Here is a 16558-nt window from a genome sequence, read left to right on the forward strand (position 1 = left end):
TGTTCAAAGTATGTTTGCATGCTGCTATCTATCTATCTATCTATCTATCTATCTATCTATCTATCTATCTATCTATCTATCTAATAAAAACTATCTTTTGCATGCTGTATCCCTCTCTTAGGTAAATCATTTCAAAGTGGTCGGTTTGGAGTGAATAGCCATGACAACAAAGACATCCCTGCTAAAAGTTATCCTGCTGGGCGACGGCGGCGTAGGGAAAAGCTCCCTCATGAATCGTTACGTCACCAACAAGTTCGACGCGCACCTTTTCCACACCATCGGCGTCGAGTTCCTCAACAAGGAGCTGGAGGTGGACGGCCACCAGGTCACGCTACAGATCTGGGACACTGCCGGCCAGGAGCGCTTCCGCAGCCTGAGGACTCCTTTCTATCGTGGCTCTGACTGCTGCTTGCTCACCTTCAGCGTGGACGACAGCCAGAGTTTTATCAACTTGGGCAACTGGAAGAAGGAGTTCATCTACTACGCGGACGTCAAGGAGCCAGAGAAGTTCCCGTTCGTAGTGTTGGGCAACAAACTGGATGTGACAGAGCGGCAGGTGTCCACCGAGGAGGCTCAGCAATGGTGCCAGGAGAACGGCGACTACCCGTATTATGAGACCAGCGCCAAGGATGCCACCAATGTTGCGGTGGCTTTCGAGGAGGCGGTGCGCAGAGTGTTGGCATTGGATGAAAGAACGGACCACCTCATCCCCACAGACACAGTCAAGCTGCACAGAAAGCCTCGCTCTGCCACCACTTGCTGTTCATAACACCCAGGAGTTTCCCCACTAACATTGATTTGCTGTTATGCCTGTTATGTGATGAGGCTGTAGGTGCACAATGCTGTAGTGACATCTTATTTAAGCAAATGACGCTACCCCGCTTTATGATTTGTTTATACTGTACTGCTGATCGTTTGATAATGTTAATAGTTGGACTCCTGACGCGAAGAGAGAAAGAGCGGAAACACTAAATTGACCCCCTGCTAATCACAAATAAACGAGAAATCGCAGAATTACTCACTCGAATCAAAAGTCAAACTTTGGAGGGGGGTGGTGGAAAAAACAAACTATACTTTGTGTTGAAGGACGACCTGTGGGGAATTAAAAATCTGTTGTGATGGAACTGCAGCAATATGTTTGACAAGTTTCACTTCCCTCTTTAGATGTTTTTATTCCGTGACTTCAAACGTGTGTCGAGTGTGATAATCCGAGCTTCAACTTTCAAATGTAATAATGGAAACAGAGTGATTTGCCTTTTATGTTTATATTTAGAAACAATAACTGCATAAATATGAATAATTTATACAACCCAATAACCTTATTTCTGAGGATTATGAAGTAGCTAAGACACTACTTTGTGTAACTAACAAATCCAGGCTTGTCGTGATTATTGCACCTTTTTAGTTCTTGTTTGTGCACATTCTGCATAGTGATTAGATTATGGCTATGTGCTGGAAACACCAAGGGACGAGATCCCCCCCCCTAACAGAAGATACATATTAAAGCAAAGATAACATGCATGGCATATGGTGTATTTAAGTTTCTGGAACCTTTTTTGTATTTTTTTTAAAAATCACTGAATCCTTTTTTTGTTTTTTAATGAGGGTGATGTCCTGAATTAGCAGCCATGACTGAGTAAATCTTTTTCCTCATCGCTGGGTTTATAGTTTTAGATGATTTTGATCTTTAAAGAACATTTTGTCTTACTCTGTTGAAAGTCTTTTTCTCCCTGCTTAATATTTAAAAAGGTTCATCTACCATAACTCTTCATTCAGATTTTACTTATATTCAGAGTTGTACTACTGGTATGCCAAACGATAAATAAACCCCCTGAGAATTGTCTCTGAAAGCATGTTTTATAGCCTGAAAACTTGGTTTATTATCCCAAGGTGTGAACCAAATTGAATGTTACCACTCTGATATAATGCCTACGCCGGTATATTGCGTAACATACAGTAACCATACACACAGCACATCGTATGCAAGAAATAAAACAAACATGACCTCAAGTATAGATCTGACAAGAAAATGTTTTATAGAAATGTGCGTTAGATTCATTTTACACATGTTTAAACAACAAAAGACGGAACATACAGACATGAATCAAGTGTGTTAGGTATATACACGACAGACAGACACATTCGAATCCGCGATTAACTGAGGAGATGCTTCTTCCCGAGAAACTGGACTTTCCTCTCAAAGGCCGTCGAGCGGATCGGCGCGTTGATTTCATAGAATGGATTCATTGCAAACTGGAAGACAGAATGAATGATTAAATCAAACGCTGAAGGAGGAAAGTTATTCTAATCGTACGGACGAGAACTAACCTTAATGTATAAGTCGTACACGTCGTTAAAGAAGTTTTTGATTCCGTCTTCTTGTCGCACGTCATGCAGCATGATGAATCTTATATGTGCGGCAAATAATTAAAGAAAATAATGCAAAGACAACGTGTCCAACATCTCAAAAAACAATCGCATCATACTGCAAAGGTATGGAAGTCCTAAGCGGTCATGCATTGATACATTTTATCTCCCCTTTTGAAAATTAACCTTTTTCTCTTGGTGACGAGTTAATTTCATTTGTTTTTTTCAAGATCTTGTGTTATTCATGTCAACATCTTGAAATAGCAAACGTAATCCCCAGAAAACGGGATCATTTTCTCAAGATCTTGAGGTAATGAATCTCTGTTTTCTGAAGATAACAACAATTAATACGAGCGCTCAAGAAAACAAAAAGATAGTCTAGTATATTAAAGCTGTCAGAGGAGCAGGAGGTCAGCCGGTCATCGGGTTATCATGGCATGATGTGTGATGGAAATCTCAAGCCTATCACATTTGATCATCTTGAGATGTCGAATTAATTTTCTCACTATCTCAAGAAAACAAAGTTTTGAGAAAATTATCTCGGGGATAACAACATTTGTTATTTCAACAAAATTACATAAATACCTCGAGACCTCAAGAAAACAAATGACACAATCTCGAGAAAACAGAGGAAATAGAATGGATGCGTGCATGGCTGCTTAGGACTTTAATACAAAGTAACTATGGCAATTATCAACAGATTATCAATTAATCTGTTGATTATTTCTCTCTATTAATTGTGTAATCTATAAAAAGAAATTTGTTCAACCAACATTCTACAACTTAAAGTTATTCAGCGTACTTTAAAATAAGCAAGCCTTCATTTTTAAAAGGACTAAACTGACCTCATCATTACATCTGAACTACAGATGTACACAACTAAAATCAGTTATGGCAACATTTCACCACTGCTATTGCCGCAAATTAATTATATATAGTCTGCAATCAAGTGTTCTGCGGGGGAATAAGAAGAACAGAAAAAAGAGGATATGTCCTGCGGTGACAAAGGCGGACACAAACCACTCGTTGAACTTGTCCACCGTTTTCAGGTACATGTTGTTGGACAGCCACATGTTTTCATCCACCAGGTCTAGAGCCGCATGTGCAATGAACTGGTTCAGGTGACGGTGGTCATCCTGTGGACAGTGAAAGACGATAGATAGATAGATAGATAGATAGATAGATAGATAGATAGAATGCATGGAATTTGCATGAAATATTACTACTGAGCAAAAGATCTAAGCTTTCTTTGTGTAACGACAAATATGCCAAATATAATTATGATTCTTAATTACATATAAAATATAATAACAACCCATCAATAAATCTCTGCATACCGCGTGTGTGATTCTTCAACCTTATGTGCAAATATGTTAGACAGTTTGATGTCTTACTATGTTAATCATTTATATATATATATTTGGTACTCTGTCGCTACACTTTGAAAAATAATTGGAAACCTAATTAAAACCCTTTTGTGTTACTGATGACGTGTCTGTAATACTTAAAGACAGACAGACAGATACAGTGGTATGAAAAAGTTTGGGCACCCCTGATCGTTTTCAGGATTTTCCTTTATAAATCATTGGTTGTTCGGATCAGCAATTTCAGTTAAATATATCATATAGCAGACAAACACAGTGATATTTGAGAAGTGAAATGAAGTTTATAGAATTAACAGAAAGTGTGCAATAATTACTTAAACAAAAGTGGACAGGTGCATAAATTTGGGCACCACAACAGAAAAATTACATCAATATTTCGTAGATCCTCCTTTTGCAGAAATAACAGCCTCTAAACGCTTCCTATAGCTTCCAATGAGGGTCTGGAGTGTGGTTGAAGGTATTTTTGACCATTCTTCTTTACAAAACATCTCCAGTTCAGTCAGGTTTGATGGCTTTCGAGCATGGATCATGGAGCATGGAATGCATATATAATATGTACACATGTATAAATATATGTACATATACACACACAGGTATGATATGCTATGTAGTATATGTAAAATATATATGCATAATAATTACATGACTATACAAGATATACATACTATAAATAATATACCATGAATATAAACATGTAACTAGAATATTATCAAACGAGATCAGACACAATCATTTCATAACTGTGAAGGCTTTGAACCATCATCTTCGTTATGTGCTATTGTATTTTGTATTATGTGTCCTGTGTGTTTTTTGCTTTGTACTGTTTGTTATTGTGCTGTAATATGTTTGAATTGTCGAAGGGACTGCAGATGAAAAGTAGCTGTAAGCCAACTCTTGGTCCAGTACATCAAATGTAATCGTTTATGTTTAATGCTGCACATGTTCCCATTAAATGAATTAAAATAATAAATAAAACAGCTGGGTGGATGTTTACCTTTGACTCAGGCTTCCCTGACGGCAGGAACTCCATCTCAAACACGGGGTTGTCTTGATGACCGACCATGACGAAGTAAAAGCTTCCAGACATGTTTGTTTTTCTGTCTTCTTGTCCTGAAAACAACACAAACAAACAACAACAACAATTTTAAGCCGAGCGAGCTAACGTTAGCACGCCGAGCTAACAGAGACGCTCTGCGTCGTTTACGTCCTCACGTGACTGTTGTCAGCTTAAAATATAACAATATTTAATATGTTTTGAAATTATTAAATAAATATGATAAGAATGATATGCGTGTAAAATAAATAAATCGTATTTTTTTGTATTTAATGGTTTGTTTACCTTCCTGGATAGAGGAGCGAGAGAGGTCGCAAGAAGATGACGACACACGAGGAAGCAGACAAATATATATTTATTTATTTATATTTTATATATTTCTGCTGCTAACTTATCTTCATATGAATAATTACAAAGTTAGAATATATAATAAATTATTTATCAATAATAATAATACTAAATATGTTGGTGACGTCATAACCGTTGACGGTTTTTAAATACAGGCACGCCTCCTCGTCCTCGAGACGCTTCGTGGTCGTTAAGGTAACCGGAGACGTTATTCTCTAGTTTTATCACCTGTGAAGAAGACAGGAGACACCGAGTGAGACAGACTTTAAGACTCGTGTCTGTGCTGTGTTGGTGTTTTTTAGGTTTGACCGGGTTCGTTTGTCTCTGCTTGTCTCTCTCTCGTCTGTCAAAAGGACCGAAACAAACTGTCCACAGTGATGTCCTCAGCCAGGGAAGACACGTTGTCCCCGGATGAGCTGAGGAAAAGACTCTATCAGACTTTTAGAAGTAACGGAGTGCTGGATACCCTCAAAGTAAGTCCGACTAGGGACGGTGTTGTTGATGCTTGCTGCCCGTCAACTAGACTCAGTCAGTCTGTCTCTCTCTCTTTGTCTGTCTCTCTCTCTGTCTGTCTGTCTCTGTCTCTCTCTGTGTGTGTGTGTGTCTCTCTCTCTCTCTCTCTCTCTCTCTCTCTCTGTCTATCTGTCTCTGTGTGAGTGTGTGTCTGTCTCTGTCTGTCTGTCTGTCACTTTGTCTCTCTCTCTGTCTGTCTGTCTGTCTCTCCCTCTCTCTGTCTGTCTGTCTGTTTCTCTCACTGTCTGTCTGACTCTGTCTCTCTCTCTGTCTGTCTGTCTCTCTCTCTGTCTGCCTGTCTGTCTCTCTCTCTGTCTGTCTGTCTCTCTCTCTGTCTGTCTCTGTCTCTCTCTGTCTGTCTGTCTGTCTGTTTCTCTCACTGTCTGTCTGTGTGTGTGTCTCTCTCTGTCTGTCCCTCTCTCTCTCTGTCTGCCTCTGTCTGACTCCGTCTCTCTCTCTCTGTCTGTCTGTCTCTCTCTCTGTCTGCCTGTCTGTCTCTCCCTCTGTCTGTCTGTCTGTCTGTCTCACTCTCTGTCTGTCTCTGTCTCTTCCTCTGTCTGTCTGTCTCTCTCTCTCTCTGTCTGACTCTGTCTCTCTCTCTGTCTCTCTCTCTGTCTGCCTCTGTCTGTCTCTGTCTCTCTCTCTGTCTCTCTCTCTGTCTGCCTCTGTCTGTCTCTGTCTCTCTCTCTCTCTGCCTGTCTGTCTCTCTCTCTGTCTGTCTCTGTCTCTCTCTCTGTCTGCATGTCTGTCTCTCCCTCTGTCTGTCTGTCTGTCTGTCTGTCTGTCTCTCTCTCTGTCTGTCTCTGTCTCTTCCTCTGTCTGTCTCTCTCTCTCTCTCTGTCTCTCTCTTGTTCACTGTCACTGTCTCTGCTCTGATTCAGACCCAGCTCAGGAATCAGCTCATCCAGGAGCTGAGACATCCACCTCTGACTGGAGGACAGCCAGTTCCCAGACAGGTGCCCGTGAAGTCTGAACCCCATTTGGTCTCAGCGTGTAACAGCATAGTGGCCGATCATCTCCGCAGCTCTGGATATGAGTACAGCCTTTCTGTATTCCACCCCGAGAGCGGCCTGTGCAAAGACAAGGTGAGCATGTTCCACATTTGTCTGTCTCAAAGTGTAAAGGACGTCTTTATTAATGAATTTCTTTGGCAGGTTTCCACAAAAGGAGAACTTCTTCAGCTCCTTAAAATGAGTCCTGAATCAGCCCTGTACAGATCTCTGGTAATTACTAATACGATCCAACATGTAAAATAATGTATTGAAATGAGCAGACATAAGAAATAATAATAATGATGTTGTTATTTTTCATTTTTTAGTCTTCAAACAAAGACGATAAAGGTATATGCAGCGTTATTTTCTCTTTTAATACAATTATTTTGCCCCTAAGACCTGTGCCTCATATATATCTGATCTCTCTCTCTCTCAGGGTTCCTGATTAACCTTCTCTCACAGCTAACACGTCATTCTACTCGAGGCTGGTGCAATGATGCTGACACTCAGACAACCGGCATAGCAAGTTACGGAGAATCTCTGGGTATGAGGAAATAACGTCTTAAATTATATTCCACACACACGTACCTTTAATACATGTTTTAATGTTTTCTTTCTTCCATGCACAGTTGACAAGATGAAAATGATCGATAAGGAATATGAGAGCTTCAGTCTCAGCGGCGACAGAACGTTTTCCTTCCAATCTAAACTGGCTGCGTATAGAAAAGAAATTGAGGCACAGGTGCAAGCAGAAATGAACACAAAGGTACATATATCTTTAAACAAAGTTAACGAATTAAAACTCACATGAAGCACAGCTGCTTTGTCATATCCACAAATGTTTTCCTGCTGTTTATGTTGTGTTTTTTTGTTTGTTTCTTAAGATGCAACACTTTAAAGATGTTGAAGTTGCCAAGGTGAGGATGGAAGAAAAAGGGAAATTTCATAAAGAATTTGATAAACTGAAGCAAGAGCTGGAGAGGACTTATGAAATGAAGGCGAAGGCGTTGATGGACCGGGAGAAAAATGCCATTGAGCGGTTACAAAAGCAGCAAGAGGTAGATCACTGCTCCATATGATGCACACAGTGTTCTCAGTTTCAGTTTGCTTTGCACATTTGTGTTATTTGTATTTTTCTTTTCGATTTAGATTGAAGAAAAAAACGTGTACATGCAGAGACAGTCGGTCCTGAAAGAAATCGAAACTCTGCGCAACAGAGAAACTGAACTGAGGATGAGAATGGAGGCTTTTGAAAAGTAGAAACCTTTTCTTGTTTATTCATTATTTGGTTTTTTTGCGCTATAGTTCCGTCGTGACCACTGTGATCTTTGTATCGTGATAGGACTTGTCAAATTCACGAGGAGAAGATCAAAACCACTGGAGAGCTGCTGAGGAGGAGAGAACTGGCAGTGAAGACTCTGGAGGACACGTACGACCAAAGGCTGAAGAACGAACTTTCAAGGTATTATTTTCACTTCATCCTGTTAGTTCACCAACAGTATTTATTCTTCTTTATGTATATTGTCATTGTGTGACCAGAGGATGTCACTGTTTCAGAGCTTTACAGTAAAAACAGTACAGATTGTGTACAACGCAGACTGAAAATGTGTCAATTTGGATGTATTTCATTCTATAGCAAAATGTTTTGCTCCAAATTTTAATCTGCTCATCATTTCTTCTCACATCCAAACTATGACTTGTATTATCAGCAGCTTTGACTATGGAGACTTGACCTAATGATACGTTGCTTTAACAAGTCTTTAGGTGGCATTTGGTTTTGTTTAATAGTAAAAGGACACAAACGTTTTTAAGATATTTTGTGTTGATCTGCTTTCAGATTTCTTTTTGATTGTTTCTCTTTTTGTCTTTTTATAAAAATGTAGTTATCAGCTCGAGTTAAAAGAGGAATTCATCAAGAGGACAGAAAGACTTACCGAGAACGAGAACAGAAACAAAAGTGAGTGTTTTTATATTTATGCAACGTTGCTGACCGGGCAGCTCTTTCCCATGTTTTCATGGCGTTTACCTTCTTTTTTTTATTTCTCAGTGGAAACCGCTCGCATCCAAAAGGAAGCAGCTGTGATTGATGCCAAATTAGAGGAGCACATTAGAGCGTGCTCAGAGCTGAGACGGCTGCAGGTAAACAACACAACTCCAGTCATCAAGCGGTGTTACCTTTACCCCGTACTTCAGCCCCGCTACAGAACAGAACTCTTCCACTCAGCCAGCGCGACCTGATTCTCCTGCACAATGTAATGGAGTAATTAAGTCTCCAGCTCTGCTTTGCCAGCTCCTTTCATGTCTCTTCTGCTGTTTCCCAGGTTGAGCTCGACACAGCACAGCAGCAGATTTCTCTGCTGACTCAGCAGAAGGATCTTTTGAGAGAGAGACTGGAGACTGTGAGCGACTACGCCAGCTTGAAAAGCGAGAAAACAGAGCTGCAGGGCCAGCTGCGGCTTCTAAAGAAACATCTGGAGGAGGCCCAAGAGGAGAAACGGCTTCTCCGCGCAGGTGAGGACTGGCTGCTGTTCCCAGGTATCTCCGAGGAATTTTAGCATGCTGCAATTTCCTCGTCAAGTTTACCACGAGAGAATGAGTTTCTGCCTGTAATGATGTACAACACATTTCTTATTTGTGGTCTGTTTTTGTTTTTGTTTTTTTATGACTGAGATAAATCCAAGTTCCTACGTTGCATTCAGAGTGCTGGGGCTCATTGTGAGCTGTGGGAGATGCAGTGTACTGTGAAGCATTCATGTTAGTCTGTCCCACTGCTTCTGGCTCCGCTGAGTCCTTTTTTTGTTTTTTTTTTGTTTGAATGTGTCTTGCCTGCCAATGCAGGGCCCTCTGTGCTGTGTTTGTAGCTCTGCAGACAGATCTCTAAAAAGAAACCAGTGAGGGAATGTGGGGGAGTGAGGAGCTGAGTGAATGGGAGTGGAGGGCACAGTGAGCAGAGACAGAGGGCTTCTTTTACCCATGGGAGACAAACCAAAATTTTACCTCTCTCTGAGGAATACAGTATTCTGGGGACAGACGGCCTCTCTCTCAGCCCTGTGTGCTGTACACTCATGGTAGTCAGATCAATACAGCATTTCAAAATGACACCCTGACACTGAAATAGACACTGGACTGGCAGAAAGGATGCACTTTTAGATCATGCTTTGACTCTGATAAACCCCTCTCCCCTCTCTCTTTCTCTCAGATTTGGGCAAGCCGTCCAAAGAGCAGCTGGTCTTGCAGATGGAGCTACAGAGGCTGCAGAATGCTCGCAGGCTGGACGAGGAAGAGTTTGACAACCAGAAACAGGTGCTGCAGGCACAGCTCCAGAGTGAGGTCAGTCACATCACAGCCTCTCATCACTGAGTGTGGGAAACTATGTGGTCAGCTTTTCTTTCTTTTTTTTCCACGTCTCACTTTGTGTAGTCGTGGTTTGTTTCCTGTGACCCCGTAAAATTAACTTCTGGTGCGACGTCCTGTTGTCTGCGGGTTTCCTGCAGGTGGAGCGGTGCGCTCAGCTCAGCGCCCAGATGATAGAGTGCGAGGAGAAATCCCAGTGGATGACTAACCACATGGAGGACATTAAGACGCAGCTTCGCCAAACTCAACAAGGTACCCCATGACACGGCGTGCTTGTTCCGCCCATGTCATCGTGTGATTAGTGTCACTTAGATTTCTGCTTTCCAAAGATTGGCTTCCTTTCTTGGATCATGTTATTCTATTCACCATTAAATCTGGAAAGGGAAAATATTCAGTAAAAGGACTTCAGATCTAATTACTGTAATAGAATTTAGCAAAAAACAAGAAAGGAAGCCGTGTTCCATAACATAGATTTCTTGAAAATTAGTTGTAGCAACCTTTTTTTCTGATGGTGGTCGGTCCTTCTGTATTAGTGTTCATCCTTCTCTCGTGTGCTTTTCCTTTTCTTTCCTCTTTCCCCTTTCCTTTTGTGTCGTCCATGTGACGATGGCAGCTCTTGAAAATGAAGTGCTGCGTAACCCCAAGCCCTCTCTTGTTGACCGCTCCGCTCTGGAGCTGAGTGCTGACAAGCTGGTTCCTCCCGACATCTATATGGACCGAGCTCTGCTGAGATCCAGGGTGGGTTATGATGATGTTTGTGAAGCAGGTGGGCCCGTGCGAGGACACAAGTTGCCGCCTTGGAGCGACTCACCAGATTCCGACATGGAGCTGGTGGCTGAAGCCAAGGCTCGTATCCAGGAGCTGCAGAAGGAGGCCGAGACCTTGGAGGAAGCCTACAGGAACTACCAGCAGAGGGCGGTGCTCTCCACCATCTCGCACATGCTTCCCCCGAGACCTCTCTCCCCGCAAGGAGCACATCTTTCACACCGTCCTGACTCTCCTCGAAGGAGACAAATCTCTCACCATTCACACACCCCCCACTCACCCCACAAATCAAAGCGCTCACACAGACCGCTGTCTCCGCAAAATACCAGAACCTCCTCCTCGGCACCGTATAACACCAGAAACACCGTGCCACCTGCACAACAGAGAGTGACCTTTTCAGAAAACCGTATTCAACCCCAGTCCACAGATTTCACTGACCACAGTCTTCATTCATTGACTGAATCTCCATCTCTGAGAGATAGACGCCCTCAGGATAGAAGCAATGGTTCTCCGTCCAGACATCTGCTCTCCACACCACACTCTTCCTCCAGGAAAACCCTTCAAAGAGAGATTTCAGAAGGTACTTCTACATAAATAAATGCATAAATAAATAAAAGCCTATTCTGTAAAAACACTAAAAATGGGATTAGATGCATCGACCTCTTTTAACAGTCAATAGTCTCATGCTGCCTAACGTGAAGTCTTTGCCCCCCTATTAGAAGCAGTTGCATCTCCGATGACATTCCCGGAGCTGTCGTTTGACAGACGGCTTCCTCATGTCCCCCACGACAAGGTGGAGACCTTAGGTGACTTCTCCCCTGAGCTCAGTCCACCGCAGAGCCCTCAGCTCAAGAGCACAGCACGAGACCAAACCAGGTACCATCTGGCATCTTTGGCAAGGACATGACTTTTTTGTAAATGCACTTTTCACAGAGTGATGGTGAACACTAACTGTCCTCATGTTTGCTCCCCCCCGTTTCTGTCAGTCCACCGAAGCTTCAGCCTGTCATCTCCAGCTTGGAGTCTTCCCCAGAGCCAGAGAAAATAAGCCTTGAAGATCTCACAGGGATTTTACCAGGTACTCCTAAACTATTTTTTTTCTTTAATGCACTGCAGCCTTCTTGACGATGAGACTTTTTCCAGTTTGCAGATACAACAGGGGATCTTGGAAATGCTGATTGCTCGTGGCACATGAAGCAGTTCTGTTTAATCTTTTTACTGTCTTGGAGCCACCTCCAGGTATCCAAAAGTACAATTTTAAAGGTTGTCCTGTTGTTGTGCTTAGAGATTTCACTTGTTACCCAAGCACTCCAGTACAGGAGCCAAGTGGCACTCCCTTATATCAGAACTTAGTCTTACTGGCCTGATTGTAATGATACTTGATGAAAATACTCTGATTAATGACAGCTACCCTTTTTTATATGTAACACTTGTTAAGTCAAGAGCTTTCGTCAATGAACCTGGCTTAGGTCACACTCAATCTGTAATGGCTACTGGCACTTATAGAAACGTATGCACTCAACACAAGGAAACCAGGAAATCTTTACCCTGACCCAGGATCATCAGGGAGTCATCAGACCTTCCCTTGAAGCCTCCTGGGCATCGCCGGATGTCTTCGATGGTGCCCGTCAGCTGATCAGGAATGCAGTGACTGCATCTTTGTATCCAGCCATACACTGATTATTAGTTTATTAGATATTGTTAATTTAGTTTTACATTGAAGACCGTTGTGTGTTATGTTATAAAAAAGTGTGACATGATCGTAAATTTAGTTTTTTAAAATATTTTAGCACGAGTTTAGAAATGGAGTATATCCGGTGCGGAGGTTTTGGATTTTGGAAAGGCTGTTTTTTAATGAGTGTGTGACTGGCCTCCAAAGTGTCCTTTCAGTGGCCCCGCACAATGGCGAAGATGAAGGGCAGCTGATTATGTATTCTGTGCCGGTCCTGTGGCCCTGTTGCATTATGGTGGAGCATAAAAGATCTCTTTGTGCGTGTCTCCCTCCAGAGCCCAACCACATTCCAGAGCTTCTCCTGGACACTGCTGTCCCTCTCTCTGCGGAGGCCCCTGACGGCCCCGCTGTCCCCCGCCCACCGGACCTCCCAGAAGACCCGGTGGACTTGCAGGGCCAAGCGGGTGAGTCGTTAGTCGCCCTTGTTACTGGCGCATAATGTTGGTTGACCCCATTGACAAGAATGGCCACCTTCCACTGTACACAATCAGTCTGATTGTCTGAATCTCTGATAATTCGCTCATGTTCAAGCTACGAACCGATGACTGATTGACTCGTGTCAATCCATATGTTTTATAGAAGTCCTGCAAACCTCTGCTAGGGAAGAGGATGATGAGGATGAGGAGCAGAGGTGGGAAAGAGAGCGAACGGAAAGGCTCGAACGAAGGCAAAGGGAACAGGAGGAAGCCAGAGAGAGGGAGCTGCAAGAACTTGAAAGATTGGAGAATGAGATGGTAATGATTCTTCTAAAACTCTTTCTGATCTTCCAGATGAAATGAATATTGACAGTCTATTATGTCTAACCAGCTTTTGCAAGATGTGGAGCAACCTGGACAGGAGGAGGAAAAGGAAGAAGAAGAAACTGAAATTAAGAAAGGAGAAGATGAAGAACAGAAGCAAGAGACGGATAATGGCAGGGAGGAGTCTAAAGGTGAAAATCCATTGGAGAAATACATGAAGATGGTGCTGGAGGCGAGAGAGAAGCAGCATGCACAGGTGAGGATCCCGGAGAACTTTGCTTTTGTGACTGGACTTGTAGCAGCTGCCTTATGTGTAACCCTGTTTTCTGTCTCAGAGTCCCGGAAGAGAAGAAGCAGGACATACGAGCCCAGAGGCCAAGAGCTTGTCTGAGGAGAAAGACAACAGGTAACTGAAAACAGTTGTTTGGCCGGATGCAAAACAGATGAAAAGATTAATGGATTTACTTCGAAATGAAACAAATTTAATAAATACATAATTCTGTGGTTTCTCATCTCATTATGTTGTCTCAAGGATGAGTTCATTGAGAAATATTTAACTTTTTTTTTGTTTTCCTGTCCCTTGAGGCTTTTACCAATTACCTGACTTTTGTTTTCCCAGCATCGCAGCGTATTCCCCCAAGGATGAAGATGATGATTTCTGGTGAAGCTGTACGTCCCAGAGTGCTGATGAATTATATAAACCCTCTGGGCTCTTACCGTTTTTAAGTGTGAAGTTTATTTTTTATGTATATTTGATACATCAAATGCGTATGTATTAATAAACCATGATTGTTTTATTCTTTTGGATTACCACAACCACATGAGATGTCCCGATCATGCAAAAGATAAAAAAACAACAACACCACAACCGAGAGAAGTTTGTCTCATTTTATTATTCATTTTCATAAAAACAGTTGAGTAATGTCATAAAGGGGTTTCCAGTCAGACAGGATGCTGGATTGTTGTCCTCCTGGTGATTGATAGGCAGCCTTTATTCTTTAGTTTTTGGTTCGTTCAACAGGAAACACGGCGTACAGAGATGAGCTTCATGCACACCTTTTCATCTTTCTCCTTGGTCGCTGTGCACCTGTGGCTATTAGTCCTGCACTAAGCAGGTGTTGTACTACAAGATCTCACACATACCGTGTAAAACACTGGGCAGGGTCACAATGGCATTCACACTTTGGCTAGATTTACCATTTAGATTGCCGTACAATTTTTATAAATGACTGGTGTTGCAACTGATTGTTATTTGAGAGTTGAATTAAAAGTTAAGCATCAGTAATTCACGTGGAAGCCCTTTGACATTCATAGAAAATACAGGTATACTATCAAGCAACAAAATAATATAAGACTCATACATTTGACTTGAATAAAAGAACCTAAAAAAACAACTATAACTATCAGCTACATAAATGGATTAATTCATATTCAGTTAGAAAAAAAAAAGGAAACAGGCAAACACTGCCTACTACTGATGTCAGTATACATGACTGCACATCACGTGTGTCACCGCAGAAACAGTTTTTCTTCATGCAACAAAGAAACATCAAGTTATCCCTGTAACTCAACTAATAGAAATAGAAGATTACATGAGTAATTATGTCAGCATTATGACAATTGCACATCAAAAAGCGGTGCAATTATAGAAAATAAGGAAGGGGGGGGGCAGGAGAGTGGTTTTATCTTAACAAAACACTAAAAAAATTTCACAAGTTTACATTTTTCACACTCGAAGTTCTTTAAATCTGTAGGATTTGCCGTAGTACCATTGCACATGGGATGTAATTACGCCTGTTTTATGAGGAGAGATTTAAAAATCGAGTAAATTTGGATCATAAATTACACTATGATCAATTTTACAATAGACAATGGGCTAAAAAAGCATGTATGATGGATCAGAGAGCTCTCTTTGTTGGCGAGCTTTATCCATTTGGATAAACAAATCCGCACCGACCAAACTTTAAAGATATTAAATACATACTGAATATCCTCCGGTCTCATTATTGGCAGCAGTTCACATTTAGCAAGTTGTTCTTATGGCGTTATGCATACAAATGAAATCCTATGATACTGTGACATAGAGGAGCTCCTGATGTGCTGCTACCATAACATCCTGTGTGTCTGAGGGAGGTTGTTTGATCTAATTAAATTGTTCTATAGGCTCTAGTGCACATCTGAGGTAGTGTTAATGTAGGCCATGAATGTTCTGAGTAACTTTTCAGTAGCTGTACATTGAAAATTAGAATCTAGAACCAATTATTAACACTTCGATCATCACTAGGATTAAGATGCAGTTAAATACTTTTCCTTACTTGCTAATTTAAAAAGCAAAAAACATCTTGTGACACGCCCAGAGTCTTATATCAGACTATCATATAATTGATGCCATCTGGAAAGTGGCACATGGACTCATATTAGATGTAAGGCTTTTCCGTGTTGTGTAATAATTCATCTGCAGATTTTGATTGAAAAAATAAAAAAAAAAGAGCAAACAAATTAAATTGTTACATTCCCTTACTGAAAACTGGCCACCACAGCTCAAAAACAAAAAAAGAAAGAAAGAAAGAAAGACAGAGCAAAGACCGTGAAACAAACGTGTCACGTGTTGTATAAGAATAGTGCAATGTCTCAAGCTTCACCAGCAAAAACTGGTTATAAAAAAAAAGGGCTAGAGAAAAATCTAGATGAATCATAATTTTCCTTCAGAAAAATAAAAAATGCAATGAAATAAATGAAATTTGGAGTAGCAGTTCCAAAAACACTTGTTGGTGAGTTAGTGCAGAAAGCAGCACTGATGCATTAGTTTGTTAGGAGCCTGGTTAGCACAGCATCACAGCAGTTGGCAGGTTATTTTAGCTGAGCATTGTCTTGGTCCAAAGGGGCCATAGTGGTTGGCCACAGTGTCTATGTGTGTGTGTTTGTGTGTGTGTGTGTGTGTGTGTGTGGATCGTGAGCAGGTAATTTCCTTATGTGTAGGAATTGAGGCATTCCTTTGAGCGTGAGGTGATGTCCTGCAGCTCCCGCTCTTCCTTCATTTTGATGTCTTGGTAGGCATGCATTTGACTGGCATCCTTAAGGTAGGCCCAGTTTGCTGAGAGAATCATGAGGAAGTGGATCTGGAAGAGAAGGGTGAGGTGGATGGCCGGTGAGCATGTCAAAGATGCAAAGCAAGCTACAGGAGTCAGAGCTACATCACAGACATACACAAACATAAAGTTAAGCTTTTAAAAAAAAAAAAAAAAAAAAGACTTAACACACAAGGGTGACAAAAGATTACCGAAAAAGACTTCACAATTATTGTAACA

The 16558-nt window shown here is 41.5% G+C and overlaps 4 protein-coding genes across 9 annotated transcripts in view; 2 read left to right on the forward strand and 2 right to left on the reverse strand.

Moving 5' to 3' along the window:
• The window catches only part of rab9a (RAB9A, member RAS oncogene family), a 4494-nt gene extending 2645 nt beyond the window's left edge, over nucleotides 1-1849 (forward strand). The window contains exon 4 of one of the 3 annotated variants that reach the window (XM_027291108.1): nucleotides 338-1849. In XM_027291108.1, coding sequence (XP_027146909.1) covers nucleotides 338-769 — 432 coding nt within the window. In that variant the 3' untranslated portion in view covers nucleotides 770-1849. Of the gene's footprint in view, nucleotides 1-126 lie in introns of those variants that run through there. The other 2 variants (XM_027291107.1, XM_027291109.1) reach the window with 2 other exon arrangements.
• A 162-nt stretch (nucleotides 1850-2011) lies between these two features.
• trappc2 (trafficking protein particle complex subunit 2) lies at nucleotides 2012-5136 on the reverse strand. The gene is made up of 5 exons (XM_019263181.2): nucleotides 5092-5136; nucleotides 4747-4862; nucleotides 3359-3503; nucleotides 2329-2414; nucleotides 2012-2253 (listed from the first exon to the last, which is right to left on the reverse strand). Exons 2-5 carry the CDS (start codon nucleotides 4837-4839, stop codon nucleotides 2155-2157), a joined length of 423 nt encoding a protein of 140 aa, XP_019118726.1. The 5' UTR covers nucleotides 4840-4862; nucleotides 5092-5136; the 3' UTR covers nucleotides 2012-2154.
• Nucleotides 5137-5304: 168 nt separating this feature from the next.
• ofd1 (OFD1 centriole and centriolar satellite protein) lies at nucleotides 5305-15727 on the forward strand. 3 transcript variants are annotated; one of them, XM_019263149.2, is made up of 23 exons: nucleotides 5305-5349; nucleotides 5508-5627; nucleotides 6549-6752; nucleotides 6822-6890; nucleotides 6986-7007; nucleotides 7096-7203; nucleotides 7289-7425; nucleotides 7544-7717; nucleotides 7809-7915; nucleotides 8002-8121; nucleotides 8543-8616; nucleotides 8707-8798; nucleotides 8981-9170; nucleotides 9859-9989; nucleotides 10154-10265; nucleotides 10627-11358; nucleotides 11498-11654; nucleotides 11765-11856; nucleotides 12786-12914; nucleotides 13090-13244; nucleotides 13318-13506; nucleotides 13586-13656; nucleotides 13870-15727. In XM_019263149.2, exons 2-23 carry the CDS (start codon nucleotides 5532-5534, stop codon nucleotides 13913-13915), a joined length of 3207 nt encoding a protein of 1068 aa, XP_019118694.2. In that variant the 5' UTR covers nucleotides 5305-5349; nucleotides 5508-5531; the 3' UTR covers nucleotides 13916-15727. The 3 variants fall into 3 exon arrangements, with proteins under 3 accessions (XP_019118694.2, XP_027146637.1, XP_010736864.3); XM_027290836.1 differs by having other exon boundaries at nucleotides 10780-11358; nucleotides 13870-13940; XM_010738562.3 differs by lacking the exon at nucleotides 5305-5349 and adding an exon at nucleotides 5391-5407 and having other exon boundaries at nucleotides 13870-13940.
• gpm6bb (glycoprotein M6Bb) overlaps nucleotides 14125-16558 on the reverse strand; it is a 29449-nt gene continuing 27015 nt past the window's right edge. For both annotated transcript variants that reach the window (XM_027290837.1, XM_019263150.2), the window contains exon 7: nucleotides 14125-16369. In XM_027290837.1, coding sequence (XP_027146638.1) covers nucleotides 16220-16369 — 150 coding nt within the window. In that variant the 3' untranslated portion in view covers nucleotides 14125-16219. The remainder of the gene's footprint in view (nucleotides 16370-16558) is intronic.

The sequence above is a fragment of the Larimichthys crocea genome, chromosome XVIII (genome assembly GCF_000972845.2).
Source record: "Larimichthys crocea isolate SSNF chromosome XVIII, L_crocea_2.0, whole genome shotgun sequence".
Classification (NCBI taxonomy): domain Eukaryota; kingdom Metazoa; phylum Chordata; class Actinopteri; family Sciaenidae; genus Larimichthys; species Larimichthys crocea.

What these genes read in the sequence shown, in the direction of transcription:
- trappc2 (XM_019263181.2), bottom strand. Translation starts at nt 4,839, where the DNA reads ATGTCTGGAAGCTTTTACTTCGTCATGGTCGGTCATCAAGACAACCCC. An exon ending in CGCCTTTGTCACCGCAGGAC is followed by an intron (nt 2,415 to 3,358) that starts ATATCCTCTTTT and finishes TATTTGCCGCAC; the next exon opens with ATATAAGATTCATCATGCTG. An exon ending in TGTACGACTTATACATTAAG is followed by an intron (nt 2,254 to 2,328) that starts GTTAGTTCTCGT and finishes TCTGTCTTCCAG; the next exon opens with TTTGCAATGAATCCATTCTA.
- ofd1 (XM_019263149.2), top strand. Translation starts at nt 5,532, where the DNA reads ATGTCCTCAGCCAGGGAAGACACGTTGTCCCCGGATGAGCTGAGGAAA. An exon ending in AAGCAGAAATGAACACAAAG is followed by an intron (nt 7,426 to 7,543) that starts GTACATATATCT and finishes TTGTTTCTTAAG; the next exon opens with ATGCAACACTTTAAAGATGT. An exon ending in GAACGAGAACAGAAACAAAA is followed by an intron (nt 8,617 to 8,706) that starts GTGAGTGTTTTT and finishes TTTATTTCTCAG; the next exon opens with TGGAAACCGCTCGCATCCAA.